The 24,659-nt window shown below is 39.7% G+C and overlaps 2 protein-coding genes and 1 long non-coding RNA gene across 5 annotated transcripts; 1 reads left to right on the top strand and 2 right to left on the bottom strand.

Annotated features, from left to right (window-relative positions):
- Positions 1-420: 420 nt before the first annotated feature.
- Positions 421-6,204, bottom strand: LOC135347690 (ribosome biogenesis protein WDR12 homolog). Of its 2 annotated transcripts, none has more exons than XM_064545710.1 (11): positions 6,078-6,204; positions 5,845-5,930; positions 5,453-5,675; positions 5,080-5,129; positions 4,941-5,009; positions 4,570-4,730; positions 4,343-4,388; positions 3,758-3,993; positions 2,200-2,323; positions 1,818-2,023; positions 421-680 (listed from the first exon to the last, which is right to left on the bottom strand). In XM_064545710.1, the coding sequence occupies exons 1-11, from the start codon at positions 6,131-6,133 to the stop codon at positions 630-632; spliced, it is 1,308 nt and encodes a 435-aa protein (XP_064401780.1). In that variant the 5' UTR covers positions 6,134-6,204; the 3' UTR covers positions 421-629. The 2 variants fall into 2 exon arrangements, with proteins under 2 accessions (XP_064401780.1, XP_064401781.1); XM_064545711.1 differs by having other exon boundaries at positions 2,218-2,323.
- LOC135347689 (protein lin-9 homolog) lies at positions 6,196-13,259 on the top strand. Of its 2 annotated transcripts, none has more exons than XM_064545708.1 (20): positions 6,196-6,294; positions 6,831-6,881; positions 7,337-7,443; positions 7,716-7,823; positions 8,008-8,061; positions 8,139-8,177; positions 8,638-8,729; positions 8,863-8,926; positions 9,340-9,495; positions 9,743-9,967; positions 10,196-10,299; positions 10,534-10,594; positions 10,697-10,731; positions 11,181-11,230; positions 11,301-11,365; positions 11,633-11,713; positions 12,034-12,263; positions 12,516-12,582; positions 12,670-12,761; positions 12,965-13,258. In XM_064545708.1, exons 1-20 carry the CDS (start codon positions 6,240-6,242, stop codon positions 13,098-13,100), a joined length of 1,872 nt encoding a protein of 623 aa, XP_064401778.1. In that variant the 5' UTR covers positions 6,196-6,239; the 3' UTR covers positions 13,101-13,258. The 2 variants fall into 2 exon arrangements, with proteins under 2 accessions (XP_064401778.1, XP_064401779.1); XM_064545709.1 differs by having other exon boundaries at positions 6,204-6,294; positions 6,818-6,881; positions 12,965-13,259.
- A 3,651-nt stretch (positions 13,260-16,910) lies between these two features.
- Positions 16,911-18,344, bottom strand: LOC135347688 (uncharacterized). The gene is made up of 3 exons (XR_010398520.1): positions 17,997-18,344; positions 17,326-17,412; positions 16,911-17,175 (listed from the first exon to the last, which is right to left on the bottom strand). It is a non-coding gene; the product is annotated as an uncharacterized LOC135347688 (long non-coding RNA).
- Positions 18,345-24,659: the final 6,315 nt, after the last annotated feature.

The following is a 24,659-nucleotide window of genomic DNA, read 5'->3' as shown; positions in this document are numbered from 1 at the left end:
CGGCCATAACTTTAAAATCAAAAGTCTATTTTTGGGTCTGTTCGGAAAAATACCATGGGCAATATAGTCCATGATCCGAGGCCGAAAAATAACAAATTAGGACCCTGACGAAATTTTGGATTGAAACACATCATTTGAAAGGTTTTTTTCAGAAAATCATAAAAAATTATGACATTGGATCAACTGTACGTACTCAAGTTATGGCTGTTGAAAGATGTTCAATCAATATCTTTCAGCTGCCATAACTTGAATTCTGTAGATCCAAAGTCAAAAATATTTATGATTTTCTGAAAGCTTAGAAAAACAAATGGTGTGCTTCAATCCAAAATTTAGTCGTGGTCCTATCAGTTTATTATCATCACCGCCACTCACGAACATCTGTAGAGATAATCTTTTATGATTTTCTAAGTAAGTACATGATTTTCTAAGTTGGATAGAACACTTCTTTTAGCCAATCAGATTGCAGTATTTATGGCAAACATTACTAATGCTATATAGCAGCTATAAATAATTATATGTAGGGCAGCCATTAGATAAAGTTGAGACGGCTTTCAAAAAACACATAATAACACATCTAACATAATAAATTTGCATATACATAATAATAGTTGTGTCACTATTAATAGAGTTCACACGCTGTACGTTCTCAGTTTGTTATCATCACCGCCACTCACGAACATCTGTAGAGAGGCAAACGATACAATTGGTCAGTTACATAGCGGCAGCAAAAAGCTGTGGAATAATACCTTATACTTTCTAAGCCAACATTATAATGATAAGAATTACGGAGCAGATTAAATTAATTAAGGTATAATTATAGTATACCATAATGTTACTATTACCGTATAGCGGGTAATTTTCGTGGGGTAAAATATTCGTTATTTTCGTGGGCAGGCTGACCTCCACGAAGTTTTAACGTAGGCGTGGCTTATCGGAACGTAGGAATGCCGTGCAGCCACGAGACTAAACGAAATTTTTACTCACGAAAACCACCGTTCTTGAGTTGAACGAATTTTTTACCCCACGAAACTTACCCGCTATACAGTATAGACAGGTAGTAATTTTGACTGTTTTTAGGGTACTAATTTTGGCGGATTTGTAGCAGTACAAAATATTTGTCAAAAGATGTACAAGTATGGAAAGTTTGGAGTCAGATATAGATAAAAAAAGGGCTAGCTTGCTTAGCATACTCTCAAAAGTACATCATACAAAAGTACATGAAAAAAAGAAAAAAATTTTTTTGGATGAGATTCATAATTTTTTAAAATGCTATTAGAGCGTACTTAATTTAGCGTTAATAACAAATCGCTAAAATTCGTACTCGTTTATACATGCAATAAGGTAGCTATAACTACAATAATGCATAATTGTACACGTACATATTATGTATACATACAGGTCTTCCAATGAAGACTCTGCTTAGAAGATGGGCGTGGGTCAATGGTCGTGCACACACACACACTACCGCAATCGTTCTAATTATAGAACCAGTAAAAAATAATTATTTTTCTAGAAACAATGTACAAAAAATTGATTGGTAGTACATGGGCGTCCTAACCGAGGCTGGTTCTATAATTAGAACGCTTACGGTAACCAATAACAAGATAATCACATTCATGACACTCTCCAATCTACCACACAATCCAATATCAACATCGATCAATATTGACAAGTTGATAGCACGCTCCTTTGTTGTTGTAATAAATACAGCATAATTTATCATATAGCGTGAAATTTTCGTGGATTTTGTGGGTAGCAATCCTACACGAAAATTTCGCGCTATACGGTACATCAATCCCCTCCGGTATATAGAATACCTGAGGCAGACTCCAATCAGAGCACAGCACTTTGCCTTCATGAGCTGAGATAGTGTACAGAGGTAATTTGGAGCTTCGTATATCCCATAGTTTGAGGGTGGAGTCATACGACCCGGAGAGCAGTTGGTGCTCGTCTATTGGACTCCAATTAACGCACACCACCCAGCCCTGATGAGAGGAGAGGGTGGACTGGATCATCGACGTCCCTACAGTGTATGTGAATAATCCATTTATTAATTTTTATTATGACATAATCATTTAGTACCGGTTATGTAACAACTTAGTAGCAAGGTTGTAGCAAATTACATTATGGTGAGGTAAACAATCAATAGCGATCGCCAGTACACTCAAACACATCATGTGATCACACCAACAACCCCACCATGCATGCAGTACATACCTTTCTCCCTGAGGTCCCATATCCTGACTAGCTTGTCTGAGTTGGCAGAGGCCACCAGTCCGTTTAGAGAGCTCCATGATATGTCATGAAACACCTTAGACCCAGTCTGAATAGATATAATATGCACACAAAATCGTTAATTTGAATGGCCATAACTTTAGTGCCGTTGGTTCAATACCGTTAATTTTATGATGTTCAGAAAACTTATAATGAGCTCGTTAAGATAGTATCTTAAAATCAAAAGTCTATTTTGATTCGGACTTGCTATCCTACACATCATTTGAAAGGTATTTTTCTAAGCTACGTGTAAAGCCATGCACACACACCAACTAAATCACTTTAAGCTATTTAATAGTGTTCTTATTAATCAATCTCTTTCAGCTGCCATAACTTGAATTCTGTGGATCCAAAGTCAATGATTTTTTGAAAGCTTAGAAAAATACCTTTCAAATGGTGTCATCAAAGTTCATATTTGAGAGATAAAAGTATTTGCCAATTTGGCAGTACCATGGATTATATATAGCCCATGGTCCAAGGCCGAAAAATGATAATTTAGGGCCCAGGTGAAATTTTGGATTAAAACACATCATTTGAAAGGTATTTTTCTAAGCTTTCAGAAAATCATAAAAATGTTGACATTGGATCAACTGTACTCAAGTTATGGCTGTTGAAAGATGTTCAACTACACCCCCTCCGTTTAATCAATCTCTTTCAGCTGCCATAACTTGAATTCTGTGGATCCAAAGTCAAAAACTTTAGGATTTTCTGAAAGCTTAGAAAAATACCTTTCAAATGGTGTAATCAAAGTTCATATTCGAGAGATAAAGTATTTGCCAATTAAGCCGTACCATGGATTATAGCCCATGGTCCGAGGCCGAAAAATGACAAATTAGGACTCGGACGAAATGTTGGATTGAAACACATCATTTGAAAGATATTTTTCTAAGCTTTCAGAAAATCATAAAATTTTTGACATTGGATCAACTGTACTCAAGTTATGGCTGTTGAAAGATGTTCAACTACACCCCCACCCCCTCCGTTTATTTTCAGCTGCCATAACTTGAATTCTGTGGATCCAAAGTCAAAATTTTTATGATTTTCTGAAAGCTTAGAAAAATGCCTTTCAAATGATGTCATAAAAATTGAGATAAAAGTATTTGCCAATTTGGCCGTACCATGACTCATGGTCTTTTTCCGAAAGGAAAAATTTATGGCTTGTTCCAAATTTGAGATTACCATTTGAAGAGTTCCTTCTGAGATTTCACAAAATCACAAAATGAACTGGACCACCAGAACTAAAGTTACAGAGCCAATTCTAGAAAATAATGATGATTATGGCAGAGATACTATAGCGAAAATTTCGAAATCCTACACGAAAATTGTTCTTTAATTAGCTATAATGTGCAAAGATATAAAGGCGTGGCTTCCGGTAAGCAGTCATTCCGCGAACATTGTGCAACGAAACGCTTTTAGAGGCCATTCCACGAAATATAAGTGCCTCGAAAATTTCGCGTTATACGGTGCTGATCAAGTCCCTCACCAGTGTGGTCTTGTTCTCCCCACTGTGTACATCCCACGTCCTGAGGCAATGATCCCATCCGGCCGTCACTAACTCCTCCTCACCCACCCACTCCACACTGCTCACAGGCCCACTGTGTCCCTGAAATGTCACAATAGGGGTACGGACGGGGGTACGATTGAGGGTGGTGGTCTTGGCCCGCTTAGAAGAAGAGTCTTTGTTATCAAGAGTCTCATCAGGAAGACTGTCGTCTGGTACTGCAAAGGAAGCGGGAAATATAACAGTTTGAGTTTTCGTTTGGCCAGTACATTCACATAATTATTGTCATAGAGTTACATTGTATGTACCGTATAGCGCGTTATTTTTGTGGGGTACAAAATTCGTTTATCTGGAAAACGGTGGTTTTCATGAACAAACATTTCGTTTAGTCTCGTTGCCTGCACTGCATTCATACGTTACGGTAAGCCACGCCTATGTTAAAATTTCGTGGAGGTCAGCTTGCCCACGAAAATAACGAATTTTTTATCCCACGAAAATCACCTGCTATACGGTAGTCATTATAATTATGTACATATACACTAAATCTTTATTTATAGATTAACTCACCTGCGGACCATATCTTGAGGAACGTGTCCCACGAAACACTGCAGAACTATACAAGAGGAGATGCAAATACAATTCACAGTAAATTGATTGGTGAAAAACTAGACAAGGAGAAGCATAATTATTTGTACTTTTAGCTATATTTCTACAGTAGCTAGGAAAGAAGATTAAATCAGATAGTATAATTAGTTTTTAATTGCATAATAATTATAACGAGTTGCACTATTCACCTTAGTAGCATCAGGACTGACTGCAATAGCCTCGACAGAACGAGCATGACCTTTGTACTCATAGCGGAGGGACAGGGTGGAGCCAGTAGTAGACAGTTGCCAGAGGTGGATATTTTGGTCTTGAGAAGCACTTAGAAATAACAGTTCCTCTTCAGTGGAGACTAGGAGAGTTGAGACAAACAGTTTAATTACATAGCATTAATACGCATTAAATGGGCAATAAAATTAAAAATTTCCTAGCAGATTATTACTGAGATATATAATCTGAGATATAATATAATTATAAATAATGTCATACAATTTTTTTAATGGGAAAAGGGGAAATATTGTAGTTAAGAAATTGCTGACAATGTTGTACCAATTGCTCTCACCATTTGGAGTGACCCACTTGACATCCTTGACTGGTCCACTGTGTTCCTTGCTCATACTCACCAGTTTACCTGCACATGTACGGATGCAGCAGCACTGAGGTACACGACAATATAGTGGGGGGGGGGGGGGGGGACCTACCACTGTGGCTCCATACACTCACGCTGTTGTCATAGCATCCACTCAGGATGCTGAAAAATTAAAGAAGTATAATTCCGAGTTCTTGAATAATTATTATGCTAATGCTAAAATTCCTACATGAGCTTTATAAACATTTCTAGCAGACTAAGAACTAAATAAGTTCATGCTTCCACTAGAAAAATACTATAGCCATTCAGATATTATATATCTATGTTCAATCTTTCTGACATGCATAAGCTAGAATAGCTACATGCAAAATGGGCGATACTGTATACTTGGTACAAAATACAGCTAATACAAAATCCTACAGCTACAGCTATTAATTAGATACCTGGTACAAAATACAGCTAATACGAATATTCAACGTGCTCACAATCGTCTGCTGCAATGGGCACAGCTGACCCAGTCCTGATGACTCAGCTCCTCCGTGAGAGAGGGAGGGGCTGAACGCTCTACATACTCGATAGCTATCACATTCTCGGTAGGGAGATCACGGGAGGTGACGTGGGAATCGAGGCTGTCTCGAATCAACTCTCCATTTATGAGGAAATCAAACTGTGTTGATGATAGCTTGTTGGATGTATCCGCCTCATTGCCTGCAGTGTTTAAATACACACACGAGTAATTATACAACCATAATTATAATTATACACAACTTTATTTCTTATGCTAATATGGCTCAAAAGATAACAATTAAGTCGGTCTAGTAATTAAATTTTGGTTAGATACTTTAAGTAGTGGACCGCTAATTTATAGTAAACTCACTCTCTAGTAGCTGACAAATGAGGGACGATAGTTCTGTAGGAGTCACATTCACAGGCAGAGAAAAAGAGGTGTCTTGAACAAAATATCTGAGCAGGCAGAAAAAATCATCAGCAAGTACATACAAATAGTTAAAGATTAGGGCAATTTAGCCTAATTTGGGTACAGTTTCTTTGGCTTTTAAGAGACATCTCCTACACATTGTCTAACTATTATAGAGTATATATAAATTGTACCTGGAGTCCTTTGTAAAGAAAGAAGCTTGAATATGGTTCACTTCACTTTCATCCATTGCTGCTAGCTAGGTCCACGTGGAGCTCCGGGTGGGCGTTGCTCGTTATGCCATGTGGGGCGCCCAGTGCGCATGCGCGGTAGGTATAACGACTGAAATATGAAAAATGGCGAAGACCAATTTGAGTCCCAAACAAGCGAGTAAGAATCATTGCGAGTCAGGTACGTTGCTTCTGAGCTTGTACAGCTCATAAACTCTCTGTGTATGTGTTACTGTTTGTTCTTGCTCTCAAAAGGCTTGTTTCTAAGCTCTCTACATGTAACAAGGGAGTGTATGTATACAGTGCCTCAAGCTATGAAGTTTGATACCATTACGACATCTTAAATAGTACTAAGACTTCTTTTAGGCTCAATGAATGTAGCTTTACAATCTAGGGCATGTAGCTATTAATGTCTGGGCCAACCACTAAACATGTGGTGTGTGGTTTTTGAGCATACGTAGTTTGTGTTTATTTCCCCACCTAATGACCTTACCGCTGGTGTTGAGAGGGAGGGGTGGGCGGTTATAGTAGCTGCTAGTCTACTAGTTCCCGGTGTGTGTTCGAAACTAATTTCAAGTGTTTCATGCCCTGTAATAGTAAAAAAATAATACGTACTTTTTAAAATTAAAATAATAATTATCGTAATTATCGTCTTATTATACACATACGTAGACACATGACAGAACCACTGCTTATTATTGTAGTGCCCTCTCGTAGGTTCTGAAGACCTCCCTCTGCCGGCTGCAGACGTTCTAATAGACCTGAAAGGTTTGTTGCTTTTTCCGTGTACATATGTATATACATGTACACTGTTGACGTGTGATTTCTAGAATTTCGATACTCCCTCTGATTTTTCCCGAGGCAGTCGTTTTATTATTGTGCATTTTGTGTATGTATAATGTTAATTTGTTAAATGATATCATTTAGCCATGTTGTCTTTAATATGGGTGCAAGCCTTCTAAGCGCTGTTATTTGTTGACCGTGTTGTAATCAATTTCCTTCGAGCCTGCCAAATACATGTTATTATGTACAGAGGTGTAAATAAAAAAAGTGTCCATAAGAAGTTCTTAACTTTATACCGTATTTTCCAAAGCAGAAATTTGAAATGTTGGGTAGACAATGAAACACAGCTATTAAAGTTTATACCAACAGTGCCTGTATTAACCTATTAACACCGTTTAATCGGGACACTATATATTATGTATAATTTCTAATCGCCACAGAGAGTGCCAGGCGTAGACGGGCGATGGAGAAAGGTTTGAGGACTTCCCCACGAAAGAAAACTCCCAAACACATCACTCACAGCAGCTCACCAAAGAAGAGCTTGAATGTAACTAATTGCATAATGTCCTTGAGTGTAGTCCACTGTAATACAGCTCTTGTGCATTGTGTACAGGGATGTCTGTACATTGTTCATTCACTGTATGTATTTATAGTGTCCCAGTATTACATGTACTTACTGTGATGTAACCCCCACCATATTGTGTTAAAATAGCTCACTCATTTTTTTAATTTCATAGCATAATAAATGCTATACATAATATGTACACCCACACACACCTCACACACACACACACATCACACACACACACACATACGCAGCACTCTGCACTGAGCAGCCGAAAGCTTGACTTCTCGAATGACTCGTCTGGCCTCCAGAACAGTGTGTCAGACAGCAGTGGAGGAGAGGGGGCTGAGAATGGACTCATGGTGAGAGAATATTTGACTTATGTGAACTGTAACTTATGCATCATGTACACGGTATGTGTGGGGAGGGTTTGGTTGGTACATGTATACATTACAAAATTTTGATTATCTGATGTCATATTCATTGATTTGCTGTGGAATTCATCTCTATTTTCACCTTAGCACATGTACTTTGAACCCTACACAGGAGATTGATGTCAAGCCTCTGAATAGATCTCTCACTGCCTCTCCTTCAAAGAGGGTATGTCTATTACGAGATTTTTGTTAGTCTAGTGCAAGTTTGTTGATTATATAAAAATACTTACGATTTTCTTACAGTCACCGTCCAAGCTTCTTCGTTCTGATCAAGCCACCCTAGTAAGTAATGTACATGTATTATTATACTGTACAGGGTGTCATACAGGGGGGGGGTATCCTCCCCATGGTGTCATACAGGGGGGGGGGTATCCTCCCCATGGTGTCATACAGGGGGGGGGTTATCCCCCTTTTTTTGCATTCAGGTACTAGTTGTATGATTGAGTGTCCATAGCTGGCAATTTTACATACTAACAGGGTATTGAAATAACAGTTGACCTTTTTTTTTAGCAAAATGTTCTGGTTACTTTTCTTATTTCCCCCCTCTGCTTCAAAATCCTGTATGACACCCTGCTATACTAGAGTACACTAGCAATATAACTACAATGGCTTTGTGTGTGCGCTAGCTATACCTTTATAGTGCTTCTCTGGTCATTAGCTTACAGTTGCAAAAGCTTTGTGGTCTGTTTGACTGGCAATACTAACAATGAGTTCATTACTGCACCTGTCTTGTTCTGTACAGCTTTCTGTGAGCAGTCGTTTCAGGAACCTGTTGAAGTTACCCAAAGCTCACAAGTGGTGCTATTACGAATGGTTCTACTCTGATATCGATCAGTAAGTAAAGTTGGTTTGATGTTGAAATCGTGTTGGTAAGCTGTGTTCTATAGCACAAAACAATGAAGTTAAAAATAGCGTCTAAACCATATACAAACACGTGTGATTTGATTTATTCATAGTATCTCTGTAGGCCATTGCTGGTTGGAGAAAATGATTTCTGTAGATGCCTTCAAGAAATGTTTCCAGATCTCAAGGTATGTTCAGCTCATAGAGACAGTCCAAATTGTGTATTATTTATGTGTATACCGTACCTGCTTGGCTGGGCCCTTAAATAAACAGTTTATTAGTGCCAAAAAAATTTGATTATTCAAGAATTTGTCCCTTTTATTTATAGTCCATGTGTACAGTACTTTAGACCCCCTGCATTTTAGTATGTTAAAGGTTACAAGTTAGAGATACTAAAGTAGGCTCTGTATTAAACTAGAGTCCAATTTCAAGGAGCTCTTTCAATTTTAATCGCTTAAATCGTAATTTTGGAGCTGGTCATAATGTCTTGTTTGTGTAATTAAATATAGCCCCACTTGAAAATTCGTGGGCAGATCCCTGCACATGATGATGTATAATTATACGTATAATTATTCATTGAACACACTATCCACACACACAGACTCGCTCCCTGACTCGTGTACAGTGGCATCAGCTTCGTCGCCTCATGGGCAAACCACGACGCTGCTCTCCGACATTCTTTGCAGAGGAGAGAACTCTCTTGGAGTTTAGGAGAAAGAAAATAAGACAGCTACAGAGACAAGTGCACCAAGGAATGGTGAGGCTGAGAACACAATAGGTGTATGGAAGTTGCACATTATGACCAGTGTTTGCTCTATAGTGGTCACCACTGGGTTTACTGTACATATCAAAAACACACACACACACACACACACACACACACACACACACACACACACACACACCACACACACACACACACACACACACACACACACACACACCACACACCACACACACACACACACACACACACACACACACACACACACACACTTGTGCAGATCATCTCAGACAACATGTCCCAGTATAAGGACCTCCCTGACGAGCTGCCCGCCCTGTTGGTAGTAGGCACCAAGGTAACTGCTCGACTAGCCTCAGCTAGAGAGCATAAGAGAGGCTTCTACACTGGCACTGTTGATGCTGTGGACATCGATAAACATCGCTACTGGGTCACTTTTGATAGGCCAGGCCTCGGAAATCATCCAATCCCAGACACAGAGATAAGAGTAAGTGTGTACGTGTGTGTGGGGGGGGACCTTCCCGGGGTTGGCCTACCATTCCTAGTTCTCTGTATTGTAGAATTGCTTACTAGCCATAGGCAAGTGCTGCCTGAGCAGGTAAATAGTCTGTAGTACAGAACATGTACATACATGTACGTATATACAGTAGTGTGTACAATAGTGTTTGGGTAAAGATCATCAACTTCATTGGTGATACTTGTTCTCCTCCTCCAGAGTGCTGAGCTGACAGAAGTGATCAGTGTGTCCTCACTGGAGGCATCACAGAAGACACAATGGCCTCCCAGAGACTTCTTCCAACACATACAATCAAGAACACCGTGAGTATACTAGTGTTCATATTTGCAGACTTGCTGTTTATGTGTATGATTGGACATACATATACAACTAAACCTCTGTACAAACTTTCTTTGGCTTTTTCTCTTGTGTTTGAGTGGCTAGGAAATCCCTGCCCATCCGTGTACATTGTACAACTGCACATGTTAGTATGTCTATTTCAGTATGTATACAACACACACACACACACACTCATACCCCCACCCACACACACACAGACCACGCCCCTCCCTGCCAGAAACCTCTAGAATGTCCAACAGCTTCTTCTCTCCAGACGCTGTAAGTTGAGAATAATGGATTAACCATGTAAACTTTAGCGATTAGACAATTGCTAATGCCCAGTACTATATTAAATTCCACTTTTTTTCTTTCTTTCTTCAGAAGTCAGATCCTTTTCTTACCTCATCTCCAGCAAGGTACATACGTCTCTGTACGTATGCATGTACGTATGCATGTATGTATTAATACACACTATATTTGCTAGCACTAAATAGAGCATCTTTGAACGGCCATAGCTTTAGTTCCGATGGTCCAATAACGTTAAATTTATGATTTTCTGAAAGCTTGAACTTTGCCCATTCAGATGATGTGTTAAAATCCAAAAGTCTATTTTGGGCCTGTTTTTGACAAACGACCATGGGCTATAGCCCATGGTCTTTTTCCGAAAATGGGAAATTATGGCCCGTTCCAAATTTTACATTTAAGCATACCATCTGAAAGAGCTCCTTCTAAGCTTTCAGAAAATCATAAAATTGTTAAATTTGTGCTATCAGAACTAAAGTTACAGAGCCAATTCTAAATGCAAGGAACATACATGTACATGTACATTGTATGTAATGAATTACATGTATTCGCTCCTTTACAGACGAAAGATGCTGAATGACACAACTGCTCTCTCTCAAATCGCTCCATCAGGTACAGAATACCTGAATAATTTATGATTATGTAATATTGATGCTCATTGCATTTATTCTCTCCTCTATAGAGACACAGGGTAGCTCTGAGATGTCTGAAGTTGAAGGGCCACAAGTGATCTTCTTGAAACAAGTGGTAAGGATCCAATGTTTTTGGCACCATGTACATTGTAGACTAGCATAACTGGTTTCATTTGTATATAATTTGATATGCTGTGCACGTGGTGGTACATGTAGGGCCTTGTTTGAATAATGTTGACAGCGTAGTACAATCGTGTGTTCATATGCTTTATTATCTTTATACTGTGTACAATCGTGTGTCCATAATAAGGCTTATACTAGAATCTTACAAGCTTTCTGTTGCCCATTTTTGTGTGTTCATTTAGTGTGATTGCTTATGCAGGCTGAGCTGTCAAAGCTGCTACAACTGAAGCAGGAGAAGATAAAGAAACTGGGCACTTTAAATAAAGAAGTTGAAAAACTGGTGAGTAGATATTATGTATGTAATTGTGTACATGTGTGTTTCTATAATTATTATGTGTACGAAGAGCTATTTTTTGTTACCACTGCTAAATAATTACGTGTGTGAGAATCCCAAGTTGTAATTTTTTGTGGGGGGCACATTAGGGTTATAAATACTGTCAAAAGTTGTATGTTTACAGTGTACAAACACAGACTGTGCTGTGCTATATTATAAATGTATGTGATTATGTGTTCTCTTGGTCTTCTAAGCTTCATTCAAGACAGTTCTCATTACTATTGTTCTCTCATCACATGTACTATTGTTCTCATAACTATTCCCAGAATGCCAGACAGCTCACGGTCACTCCTGATATTCAACGGCGCTATGCACACGTTGTGGTTAACCTGGACGATGTCAACAAGCAGCTCAATGCAAGACTAGAGTCAATACGCACACACTGTGAGTCACTAGGTTTCTCCTCGGAGGTCTATGGGTCACCTGACTTGAGCACAATGGAACAAGCCGTGAAGATCACTGGAGAATGTAACTCTAAACTTGAGGCAACAGGAAGGTACGTGCATGCATGTAGGTTCATGCTGTATCCTTCATTCTTGTGTACACAAGGCTGTTGCACTTCTGTAGATTTTAGTGAATTTTAGTGAATTTTCTGTGAGTTTTAGTGAATCCCTTCTCAGTACTTAACGAGCTAAAAATTATTGCTACAGAAACCCATAAAAATGTGTACCAATGCTTGTACTGTATAATGTATTCTCTTCGTATTCTTCTATATTATTCTGTATAATGTGTTGTCCTCTGTACACAGTGGAGTGAAGGAGCCGAGGCTGGTGAACCTTGTGGGAAACCTAACTGGACTGTTGATACAAATAGAAGTGGGTTAAGTTAACCGTGAATTGTGTCTTCCTGTTTGATTAATCAATTCCGTTGTAGATTTTTCATTATAATTTCTCCTTATATAGAAGCTGTCAAAGTCTGGCAGTTCACTCGACCTGTCGTCATTATCGACCTTTATGGGAGAAATTGAGAAAACAGTTCACCCCCAAAACAAAAAGTAAGCAGCAGCAATTTGAATGCCATTTAATATGGTAGACTTTCTCGTGTTAAATTTAATTTACAAGCTAGTGGAGGGGGAGGGGGCTAGACTGTTTTGTGGGGGAGCTAGTGTTTGGGGGAGAAGATTCCCCCCCCCACACACACACACACACTGGATAGAACCCTGCTGACTGTTTCCCACTCTTTTTCTTCAATCTGCAGATACTTCCAAGACCGTGTTGAGACCCCCATTACACTGATACAGTCTGGTATGAACCCTGGCGGTACATTACATGCCTTCTCCACACGACCTGGCCACAACAGAACTTATCTGAGACAAGTACCTCCGTATAGCTAGCTGGCTAGCTGTGTTGTGTGTGTGGTTATATATACATGTACTTACTTTTCTTCTTCCCCTCTGTTAATCATGTGAGTGTCAGTCACAAAACAGATGCCATAATTAATTATTATAATTATTGTGTTGCAATCAGTTATTTCATGCAGATATCTTTTTTATGCTCATTGCTGTATTGTTGCATGACTTTAACTTATTATTAATTATTGAACACTGAAATTTAACTGATCAGCATGTTTCTTAGACTCGCAAGCCACTCCCTTTTCTCTGATTGGACGGGGGCGGGAGAAAAGGGACTGGTGACTCTGGGCCAGAGGAGGCTGGAACCACTTAACCTTAGCTAATTAAGGTCACTAATTGGATTTATCCAAACTTCTCTTGCAGACTACTTCAAGCCTAATTTTTAGTGTCTATCAGTTTAAAACGTTATTTTTCAGGGGGGTCAAATTTTATTTTCGCCAATTTTGCTCAGAAGCAGAGATACAAGTCTCAAAGCCAGCAATGCAGTGACCTCGAGAACAAGCCGCTCATGATATCGAGGCTAGTACAAGAGCAAGACTTTTGATTGTATCTCTGCTTCTGAGCAAAATTGGCGAAAATAAAATTTGACCCCCCCTGAAAAATAACGTTTTAAACTGATAGACACTAAAAACTAGGCTTGAAGTAGTCTGCAAGAGAAGTTTGGATAAATCCAATTAGTGACCTTAATTAGCTAAGGTTAAGTGGTTCCAGCCTCCTCTGACTCTGGGCTACAGCTTGTGTAAATCAGGAATGCTATTAAATATTAATGTCACGTGCAAATTATCCAATTTATTCTGATGCGTCAAAAGCTAAAGACACACAGAAGACAAGTATACAGATCTATTTAGCCAGCCTTTTGATTTTATAGATCCTTGTACCAGTGTCTGTTGTGCCATAACTTGTGGATTAGCATGGAACAGCTGATGAACGTAGAAATCTTGGCAGTCCTTCTTTGAACCGAGGAGTGGCAGCGATTTAAGACAGCTTGTACAAGTCTGACTACTCTCAATTCAACTGCTGCCGGCTGCCATTATCTGTCTTGTATTGTACAGGTTATTAAAAGCTTTAGGCAACCAATGACTTTCGGCTGCCAGTTCTCATCACGTAAAACTAAAACAAGCTAATCTCTGCTGGTGTCTTAGATGACTATATCCTAGCTGAATGCCTGATGATGTTATTACTCCATCATCTTCTCTTTTCTAGCACTAGCATCCATTCTTAAACTGTAGCTAAGAAGCCCGCGATCACTTTTGCAGGCTACGCAATTCTACTTAACCTCACGCAATTTTTGGATCACGTGGAAAAATCAATGAATAATCTCTACCCAAATTCTGGTAGAGACACAAAATGTGTCCCAGAGTCACCAGTCCCTTTTCTCCCGCCCCCGTCCAATCAGAGAAAAGGGAGTGGCTTGCGAGTCTACATGTTTCTTGGGGTATTACTCAGAGCAGGCGTTTAGTATTTGCGCATGCGCAAGGGGGAGGGGCTGTATGTTTGAAAGATAGAGGGGCATATCTCGCGTTGTTGTCACGACTTGACTGTGTGTTAGTAAGGAAAGCTGCATGATGCACGCTTTGAGGCAACTGAAGATTATACAAGTATCTCTCTACGTACATGCTATTATGAGCACAGGCATGAGCTCTCCAGAGCTAGATCTATGGACAGACCACTTGGCTGGCTAGCTGGAGAGAAAAGATTGGCTTCTCTCCTAGCTGAGAAATGGGACCAACCATACCACCAGGTCATAAACTGGCTAAGATGCTCCCTATCATATAGTCTGCTCAGATCTGCTATACAATGTGTTCGAGGCTCCCGGTCCTCCCGTGGTCGCGCCATCAAGACCATCCCACCAATGGATTTGGTGTTGGCCGAGGCACATTTATGCCAAATGGACTAACAAGTATATTTTTCCTTTTTGTATACTTTTTGTTTTTGTTTTTCTTGTTGCACTCTTTATTATTTTGTTTTGCCTAGATCAGTACCCTAGTCTGGGGGCCAGACCTCTTTCTTAGAGGGGGGAGGGGGAAGAGTAGCCTCGATTCAAGGCCGATTAAAATACGGCCTGGTACCTATTGCAGGGGTGAAAGTGCGCATGCGCTTCAAATTACCCAGAATAATAAATTATGGGTAATCGTACTACGAACGTAAAACCTTAGTAAATTACACAGGAAATTAGTCCGTTTACTAAAAATATGTTCCGTAATACTTTATCTCTATGACTGAGTTCTGTAAAGCTGTGCCTTATGCCGTCTATTGCGTTGGTCTAGAAGGTTTGAACACTAGTTTTAAGACAGAAGAGGCTCTCATCTACATCTAGGATGGTCCTATAGCCGGGTTGTCTTCGCAAGTAGCAGTTTGAGGCACCATACACTTCCCATAGCCTGTACAGATCCAAAGTAAGACATCCTGACCATACAACCGTCATAGAGGTAGATGAGAGCCTCTTCTGGCTTCAGACTAGTGTGAAAGCCTTCTGGAACAACGCAATAGAGAGCTAAGCTGATGTACAAAGATAGAAAATAGATGAGAGAAAGAAAAAGGGGATTTCCCAGATTCTGGAGAATAAACTAACGCATGCGCACTATCACCCCTGCAATTAGCCTCGATTCCCGGCCGCTTGAACAAGGCGGCCTGGTATACCTTGTATGCGCATGCGTGTACATTACCCAAAAAAGGGGGTAATCCGTGTATTTGTGGATACTGTCAGTAAAATAAACCGTATACTATTTGTATTCTGATTTTACAGTCCGTTACATAGAAGTATTGTGTAAAGATGACTGAGTTCTTACGCCCTTTATTGTATCAAGCCAAGTCTCTACTTAACGACACCCTACACTGTAAGGCTACAGATGTTATAGGAAAGGCATGATGTGTTCCTGTGGGTCCCCTGATGAGGCTGTGGTAATATAGACCAGGCAAGTGTTCTGCTACTAAATCTTGCCTTTATGTTCGACAAGAAGTCATTGCTGAAGATAAAGAAGCTTATGATTACTCCTGAAAGCTTTTAATAAGCTTTAACTCGACACTCAGGAAGTTATTCACTCAAGATCTACTGATGTATTAAAGAGTCCACCACTCTTCCTAGCTGGCAGCTCTAGCTGTCTGGGAAGCTTTCTTGAACTGTCTCTTTGATAAACAGAGCTAGAAGAAGCAACACTGCTGCAGCATAATTATTCTACTTTGATTAGTGTCTCTGAAAGCTGCCATTGTGGTCACATTGTCATACGTATTATTCCCTTTTGTAACTTTGTCCGGTTTTTTTACAATTTGTATGATGAAATTGTTGTCAATTATTTCGCGCATGCGCATACAAGGTATACCAGGTGTTCAAGCGGCCTGGAATCGAGGCTACCCTGCAATAGGTACCAGGCCGTATTTTAATCGGCCTGGAATCGAGGCTAGGGGAAGAGAGAAAGAGGTCTGGAGACTCTTGCAGCACTTCCGTGTGCTCTTGGAATGTCAATAGGGAGGAGACTGTGATATTGGAGGTTATAAAGAAGGAGTAGATGTAGCAATACTCTCATTTCATTGGTATCTAAATTCCATTGGCTGTAATCCAAATTCCACAAAGGCAATACTCGCATTTCATTGGATTAAACTAGCATGTTGGCTTTAATTACCGGATTAGCAACTTCCGGATCTCGGAGCGAGTTTTGAGTATAAAAGAGCTGCCGTGGGCGCGACCTTTGACCCCTAAATTTTCATTAAAGCCTTAGTAACGAGCTGTTTTTCTCTTGCGCAAAAGCGCTCAGAACCCACTCACTACACACTGTGAACACTAAAAAATATACACAAAGGGAGGGAAATACATTCTTGGTAGTTTTTCTTTTTTACCAGAAGCAGAAACAAAAAACAAAAAATAAAATAAATGGCTGACAAATACTTTATGTATAGATACAGCAAAAGGCAATGCACAATAAAGGAATCTTTTCAGCTCCAGGTCAGCTACAGTGAGCATACTCCAGGGCACGTTGTGGAAGAGTTAGGAAGCTTGCTTTCTTGCATAATAGACGGCATTGAAACTGTGCCATTGTGGAAATTCACCGAAAGTTCGATTCTGAAAAGGAATATCAGTACATCTATATCAAACAAATCTTTATTACCATTTTAATAGAGCAAGTGGAGTGCATGGCACCAGACAGTGAGGCTCTCCTCCCCCCAGCAAAGAGCTAGGGATATATTGCTTGATACAGATAGTAATACTTACATTTTCTACATAGGTTGATGGTGTACCCAGGGAGACTGTCAACAAGCAAAGGCAGTCGCAGTCCTTCAAAGCGTCCTTCAACGCGACCTGAGAAAAAAATGAATGTTATACTGAAAGGGTGATGATGCCTCGGTGTAGGCAATGAAGCTACATGCAGTACCATTATTAATGAATACACTGCACATATAATTTACATTTTAGATGGATTCATCGGCCCTGGCGGATAATACTTAATTCTTTTTACGTTATTCCCTATTTTGCTACACACAAGTTGTACTAGCTTTCAAATTGCAAAGTAAGCAAACATAATCATAAGCATTATTTTGCAAACCCACTAATTGAAATAATTATGATTAGCAGCCTACAATAATTATACTGAAACTATTCGTTTATCATTGAGCAGCTGTAACAGTCGATCTACACATCACACAGACACACTATATACCTTGCGCATGCCCAACTGAGGCATAATGACTGTATACATAAACGAACAAACTGCAAATAGATATTATACAAAGGTCCTTCCCTACAGACTTGTAACTCTCCTCTTCGTTACTTTATCCATGTAAAATGAAATGCAAAATTAATGTGAAAAAGCGTTCGCAGGTTGATGAAGTCACATTACTTTATACTAGACTAATAACTTTACTGTAGACCTATGAACTACTTACTTGAGTTATTTATGTCCACATCTTCAACAACAGCATCAGTTTGTCAGATCCTCATGTTGGGCCAATGAATCTCTGGCAGCAAGACAACGCTTAGCACTGTCAATTATACCTACAAAGACTTGCTTGGTATCTTCAGTCTCGAATTTTAGCTCCTGTGGAACCCCCAGTAGGCTTCTTTTGAGGTTGAGAACAGACTTCTTGAAATAAACTTTTTACAGCCATTTTTTGTTTTTAGTTTATGTCTACTATCTCGTGAGAGAGCGGAAGAAGGCGTATCAAAAGAAGAATGTAAAAATGTAAAGAATGTGCATTATAACTGTCAAGGGCGTCTTTTTGCAAGACTCAAGAATTTCATTGTTGCCATTTTGTCATTTTTTGGTTGCATCCGGTCGGAGCTGCCCACGGCACGCCCTTTTATAGTCAGCATGCTCGTTTAAAAATCACATGACATAGGATATGCATTTCATTGGCTCTGGCCACATTCCGCTAGAGCACACGGAAATGCTGCAAGAGTCTCCAGACCTAATCCTAGCTCTCTTGATTTTGCCCCCGAGCTATTAGGTCTGGCCCCCAGACTAATCAGTACCCTACATGTGTAACTTTAAATAAAAAAATAAAAATAAAAAAAAAAAGCTGGAGAGATTTCTAAGTTTTATTTTTTTTTTTGGGGGGGGGTAATGTGCACCCATCTCGGGGCGTAAAACAGTAAACAAAAACAAAAACTAAAGCAAACACAAAAGATAAAAAATAAAAAATAAAAAAGAATTTTAACAAGTAAGGTGTTCATTGTTGCAGCATTCCACTGTAGCCAGCTCCGCAGTGATAACTGCCTTACCGCGAGAAGATCTGGCCGAGAGATTTCTAAGTGGGCGTGGCTCGTACTTTGTGTGATTACGTCAGCTCTCGCAAGGTGCAGCCAGCCCTTGCACATAACTTACATGGTGTGTTATTCTCAACACTTCTCGGAGCTAGAGAGCGAGAGCACTCATCGATTAAAGCATAGATAGTAAAAGAAAGGGATTGGAAACGCATTACGTCATACGGCTCAATCCTACTTACTGACCTTAACCTCGATTACAGGCCCTTCATTGCGGCGTAAATTTGAGGCCACATTGATATTGAGCATAATGAGTGTGCCACAAGCTCAAGCTCAGGCTGTAGAGTACCTCAAGAAGCTCATACTGTGGACAGTGTAGTAAAGCATAGATTGCACTCTTCAATCTATGGTTAAAGGATTGCTTCATGATGGCATCCATATCAGCAAAAAAGCTAGATTTATTTTATTCACGACAAAAACGTATTTATTATCTTACTAAACTAGAGTCTTGACACTAATCATAAGCATGATAAGTATACTGTACTCTAAGAATGTCATAATTATAATATTAAAGTGGTTGCAGAGAGAATAAAAACAAAAACAGTGTATACACACAAGCAAAAATAAACACGTACATGTATACTTAGTATGAGGTGAGGTTACTACATGTCTTATGGATGACATTGTTGAATTCATGTCTTCCTAGATGCTTTTGTTTTGTTGAGAGAGAGTGGGATCTGGTTGAGGAGGACTTGCACTTTTTCTTACGAGCTTTTTGCTTCACATCCTAAAAAGACAATTAATTAATCACTTTAAAAAACATGATATAAAAGTTGTTGTAAATTACGAATAGATGCCCTGATCACTCCAAAATCAGTTGCATACTACATTCTAGCATGAGTACTACAATAGTATAAAACAATACAGCTAATCTGCAAGAGTCTATTTGAGAAATAGCTTCCACAAAATTGTCACTATAGTACAACATTTTTTACAGATTGTAACTCACTAATCCATGCAATATGAGGCTTATGCTACATACCATACTATAGCTCTATTATGTAAGAACAAGACTCTCTCATGTAACCAATCCATAATACCTTACATTGAGCAATAGAGCTTCTGCAAACAACTCACCCTAACTTTCAAGGTTTAAAAACACTTTTTGGGGTGCAATATACCATCTAAATTTTATGGGACCACTACCATTGGAAAGCTTATGTTTTTATGTACCCAAATAGCTTACTTGATTGGCTTGAACCCTGAAAGAATGATCTTGAAGTCCAAAAATATAGCTCAAAAAACAACAAATGACCTTTTGACTAACAATATAAAAATCGTAAAGTAGGATTGTATCATCTAACTTCTGTTGAAAACATTAGTGCACGTGATGCGTTTCCAATCCCTTTCCTTTACTATCCAGAGGAGGTTGGTCACGATTGTTAATTAATCTTCTAATTTTCTTTGTAACCTCCAATTCCGTGGAAACTTGAGAGAAAGTAGCTATCCTAGCTAAGCCAAAAGGCTGCAAACGATTATAGCCTTTTATACTAGTAGGAAATGATGCTAACAATACTCAGTGACACTAGAAAGTGAGTAGCATAGTCATACTCGAAGCAATGAGCCAGAAACTAAGATTTATAGTCACAAAGTTCCAGTTGTTGCTGCACTTTCCTTGTTTCTTTGACTCCTGTCTATAGCAGGTGTAGCAACGATAGTTTTAAACTACTACGACTCATAGACTAACAGGAGACGTAATACAAGACAGATAAACGTTCAAGAATGCCAAAATAAGATAAAAGTGCTGACTCAGCGGGTTGGGTAGGTTGGGGTTCCTTCAATGGCTTCTGTGCATACCGTATAGCGCGAAATTTTCGAGGCATTTATATTTCGTGGATTGGCCTCTAAAAGCCATTTCGTTGCACAATGTTCGCGGAATGACTGCTTACCGGAAGCCACGCCTTTAGATCTTGCACGTTATAGCAGGTAAAGAACGATTTTCGTGGACTTAATTTTCGTGTAGGATTGCTAACCCACGAAATCCACGAAAATTAAGCCCCTCGAAAATTTCGCGCTATACGGTATTTACTGTATTGCCGTGTTTTGATCACCACCGGATATATGTAGACTATAGTCACTATCAGTATATCAACACACGGCCAATACTGGCCTGCTCCGGGCTCCATACTCTATATAGATCTATATCTATAATTATTATAGATATAGATATAGATCGATATACAGATAAAGATTTGATAACCAAGAATAGCGTACAGCCGCAAGCCTAAAATGGAGAATTTTGTTGCAAATAATGATGGTGAGTTAGTGGTACAGTACAGTACACAGAGAGCTAGATCTAAGCTTATGGCTAGCTATAGTCAGTGTAAAACAGTATCATTAGGCAGCAAACTACACACATTGCTGTGTGCTGAGTGCTTTCTCTCTGAGTTGAGCTCTAGATTCTGCATGATACCATTAAACATAGACTATAATTTTTATCAGCTGTATGTCTTTCCATGCCGCATGGATGCTCATACACTTTCATAGTACAAACACCCAATTTTTCTTTCTATACTTATTATAGATTGTGACTTCAAGTGTTCAGATTCTGGATCGGACTCCGGTTTGTCAGGCAATGGAGTTTCAGTACATTCGATTCCAGACTCATGTATTGTGCCAATAGATAGAGATTATCATCGGATTCTGTCGCAGCAAGGAACTGAGAGTGATGACTTCGAATTGCTTAACAGCTATGTTTTGTTAGGCGAGGGAGAAACAGCAGACCCAATTCAAAAGTCAGGTGGGATCAAAGTACATTGCTTAAATTATAGTTCTTTAACATACTGGTATAGTACGATTGGCTGTTGCATGGACGAAAAGTAACTGTATAATCAGTGAAAGTATTTATGCAGCTAGTGTGTAATAATATTATAGGTCATGTGCTGATTCATTCGAATATCGTATTGTTATTCACTGAGTCTTTCCTAGCCTTGTTACCAGGCCGAGTTTTCGCTTCTATAGGCGAACAACTATAGGCCTGGTACTAGTTGTCTGCGCATGCGTCAATCATCGAGTTGTTTGCCTATATGATATAAAAGCGAAAACTCAACCTGAGAACGAGGCTAGAATTGCATGGTGTTTCTATTTTTGTCAGCTGTTTTAACATTGCTGGTTGTTTTGCAGGCACTCTCTTGACTAATGTCCTACAATCTGTTTTTCCTTTCTTCCACTCAGACATCCCAGGTGTTATCCCAGGTGTTGAGGTATTAGCTAGCACTACCGTCATCGTCACCCACTCAGACATTCCAGGTATTGAGGTATTAGCTAGCACTACCGTCATCGTCACCCACTCAGCCCAAACTTTTAACTGGGTTGGCTATGGATTCAAGCTCACCATACCCCAGGGCTCCCTGCCAGCTGGTGTTGACCAGTGTCGACTAGACATCATGCCCAGTGCAGTTGGACAGTACCAGCTTCCTGACAATCTCCAGTTGGTCAGCGGTGTCTTCTGGGTACGTCTTCATCCCTCGTGTAAATTCCAACAGCAGCTGACAGTCGAGATACAGCACTGTGTCAAGACGACCAGCTCCACCAAGCTCTCATTTGTGACGGCACATTGCTCCCAAGAGAGTCTACCCTACACATTCAAGCAGCTTGAAGGGTGTGGCTTGTTCACAAAGTACAGCGATTACGGTTGTTTGAGTGTCAACCATTTCTCTTCATATGCAATAGCTGCGGAGGGTGATGTTGTTCGACAGTATGTCGCCAGTCTATACTACAAGGCCGCCGACCCTCGGACCAGGGAGATTTATTTCACGATCAATGTGGATGATGAAATACATAATACTGTGAGTAACATACTCTAGTATTTTGAATTGTGAGCCTAAAGTTATTTGTGTATTATTATTAGGAAACTCAGAAGTACTTTAACCAGTGTGAGGCCAAAGAAGAACTGAATTTGGAAGTGGAGTTTGATGACTCAGATATTTCACTGGATATTCCATTTTCTAGCGGTATTAATATCAATGAGTGGAGTGTAGTACCACTTGTTACACCAACGGTAAAGTTGATGTGCAATAATTCTATCAATAAGTGAGTATCTTTGTATTGCAGATATCGAAGAAAAAGGTCGACTCGTTCAAGCCGGGGAGAAGAGTTCCATCCATAAAGCTAATAGCAACACTCTCTGAGAGTAGCGGCTGGGACTGCAGGGTACCAAGACGCTCAAAAGTAATAACATTGAATGGAGCTAAGAAACCTAAAAACGAAATGCGGATTGTGTTGGACCCTGTGGACCCAAAAGAAGGTATTGTGTCGATGTAAACATAAGACCACTGCTGTTAGTTGCATACATATTTCAGACCAACCTCCTCACTTTTATTTGCCCCTAAATTTAGATTATTACTGATGCTGATGTCAGCTATTATTTGTTCAAAGTGCTGATAATGCAGTTATTTTATGTGCTTCAATTGACCGAGAAGAAAGACATTTATGTATTGTGGCCTGGGTAAATTTTACAGGTAATGCATCATCAAAATAAAATTGAATAATGCTCATTCAAGTCTAGCCTCGATCCCAGGCCGAGTTTTCGCTTTTATAATGGTTAGGTGAACAACTAGTTGTTCCCTGGGATCCCAGGCCGAGTTTTCCATTATAAAAGCGAAAACTCGGCCTGGGATCGAGGCTAATTCAAGTCTAGCTTGCATTCTAATCTGAAACAAAAATATTTTTTACCTGACATTGTGCATGAATGTTGTGCAGTCTATATTCTCACTCCACAATTTAAATGTAATGTGCATGGTACAGTAGAATCTTGCTAATCATAATTCGTCTCTGAAGAACGGTCATCTCGATAATTTTACCGGTCGTTTCGTTAGGTACAGATTGCTAGCTTGATCTTTACTGCACAAAATTCAAAATACGGCCACTCGCTATTCCGTGTACTGGGTTCTGGCTATAGAGCAAACGTCAGCTAGCACCTTCAAATGTATTATTACCCGAGGTGCGTGGGCGGGGCAATGAGTATAGTAGTCTGTTGACTGGTTTGTTTGTTTGTAACAGCTAAGTCTACTCACCTGGATGCCATAGCAGTGCACTGCATTTGCAGCATGGATAGCCTCCACACAACAAGTCCTTAGCTTACAATCACTACAGGTACGTACGTACGTATTGGTCAATATTGCTTGCTAACAAATACTGATACGCTATAATAGAATAAGACCGAGTGTTTTTTGAAATAATTATACAGGCACAAGCATGAAAGCGAGTTGCCTGTGTATACGCGACCGTGTAAAACACAGAGGAGAGAGTACTGTATATGACTTTTATTACACCCTTGTAACCTTGACAACGTGATAACAGATATACAATGAACCACACATCTATATCATAGCTATAGTGCACTGTTCTGTTTCTGTACAGAGGCCAGGAAATTGATGCAACCTCAGTCACATGTGATTCATTACCCACCCTCCCTTGGACTACCTCACTATCCTGTGGCCTCACATTCTCGGAACACGTCAGGTGAGCCAGTCGTAAATGCATGGTTATTAATTACCTGGTCCTCGATTGGTTATGAAAACCATGTGATCAGATTGTAACTAACTATACATGTAACTTAGTTATTATTATGAGTTCTACATGTGAGATGCAGAGTTTCCCCCATCCCTCCTGTCAGTGGAGCAGTCCCACACTTCTCTCACTCTCTCCTCTGCCACACCCCCTCCACCAACTCAATGGAACATTGTACAGCAAGGGAGTCACACAGGTACGTAAAACGTATAAAATGTTCCGAACATGTGCAGATAATTATACGTAATTAGATAACAAGGGTGTTATACAGTCCC

The sequence above is a fragment of the Halichondria panicea genome, chromosome 14 (assembly GCF_963675165.1).
Source record: "Halichondria panicea chromosome 14, odHalPani1.1, whole genome shotgun sequence".
Lineage (NCBI taxonomy): Eukaryota > Metazoa > Porifera > Demospongiae > Suberitida > Halichondriidae > Halichondria > Halichondria panicea.
Note: the sequence above shows the minus strand (reverse complement) of the source record. Positions and strands in the feature narration are given on the sequence as shown.

Excerpts from the sequence above, each read along its gene's own strand:
- LOC135347690 (XM_064545710.1), bottom strand. The coding sequence starts at position 6,133 with ATGGATGAAAGTGAAGTGAACCATATTCAAGCTTCTTTCTTTACAAAG. Across the intron at positions 5,931-6,077 it reads TTCTTTACAAAGGACTCCAG|ATATTTTGTTCAAGACACCT; the intron begins GTACAATTTATA and ends CTGCCTGCTCAG. Across the intron at positions 681-1,817 it reads CTGATTGGAGTCTGCCTCAG|ATGTTCGTGAGTGGCGGTGA; the intron begins GTATTCTATATA and ends GCCTCTCTACAG.
- LOC135347689 (XM_064545708.1), top strand. The coding sequence starts at position 6,240 with ATGGCGAAGACCAATTTGAGTCCCAAACAAGCGAGTAAGAATCATTGC. Across the intron at positions 7,444-7,715 it reads CACCAAAGAAGAGCTTGAAT|CACTCTGCACTGAGCAGCCG; the intron begins GTAACTAATTGC and ends ACACATACGCAG. Across the intron at positions 7,824-8,007 it reads GGGCTGAGAATGGACTCATG|GAGATTGATGTCAAGCCTCT; the intron begins GTGAGAGAATAT and ends AACCCTACACAG.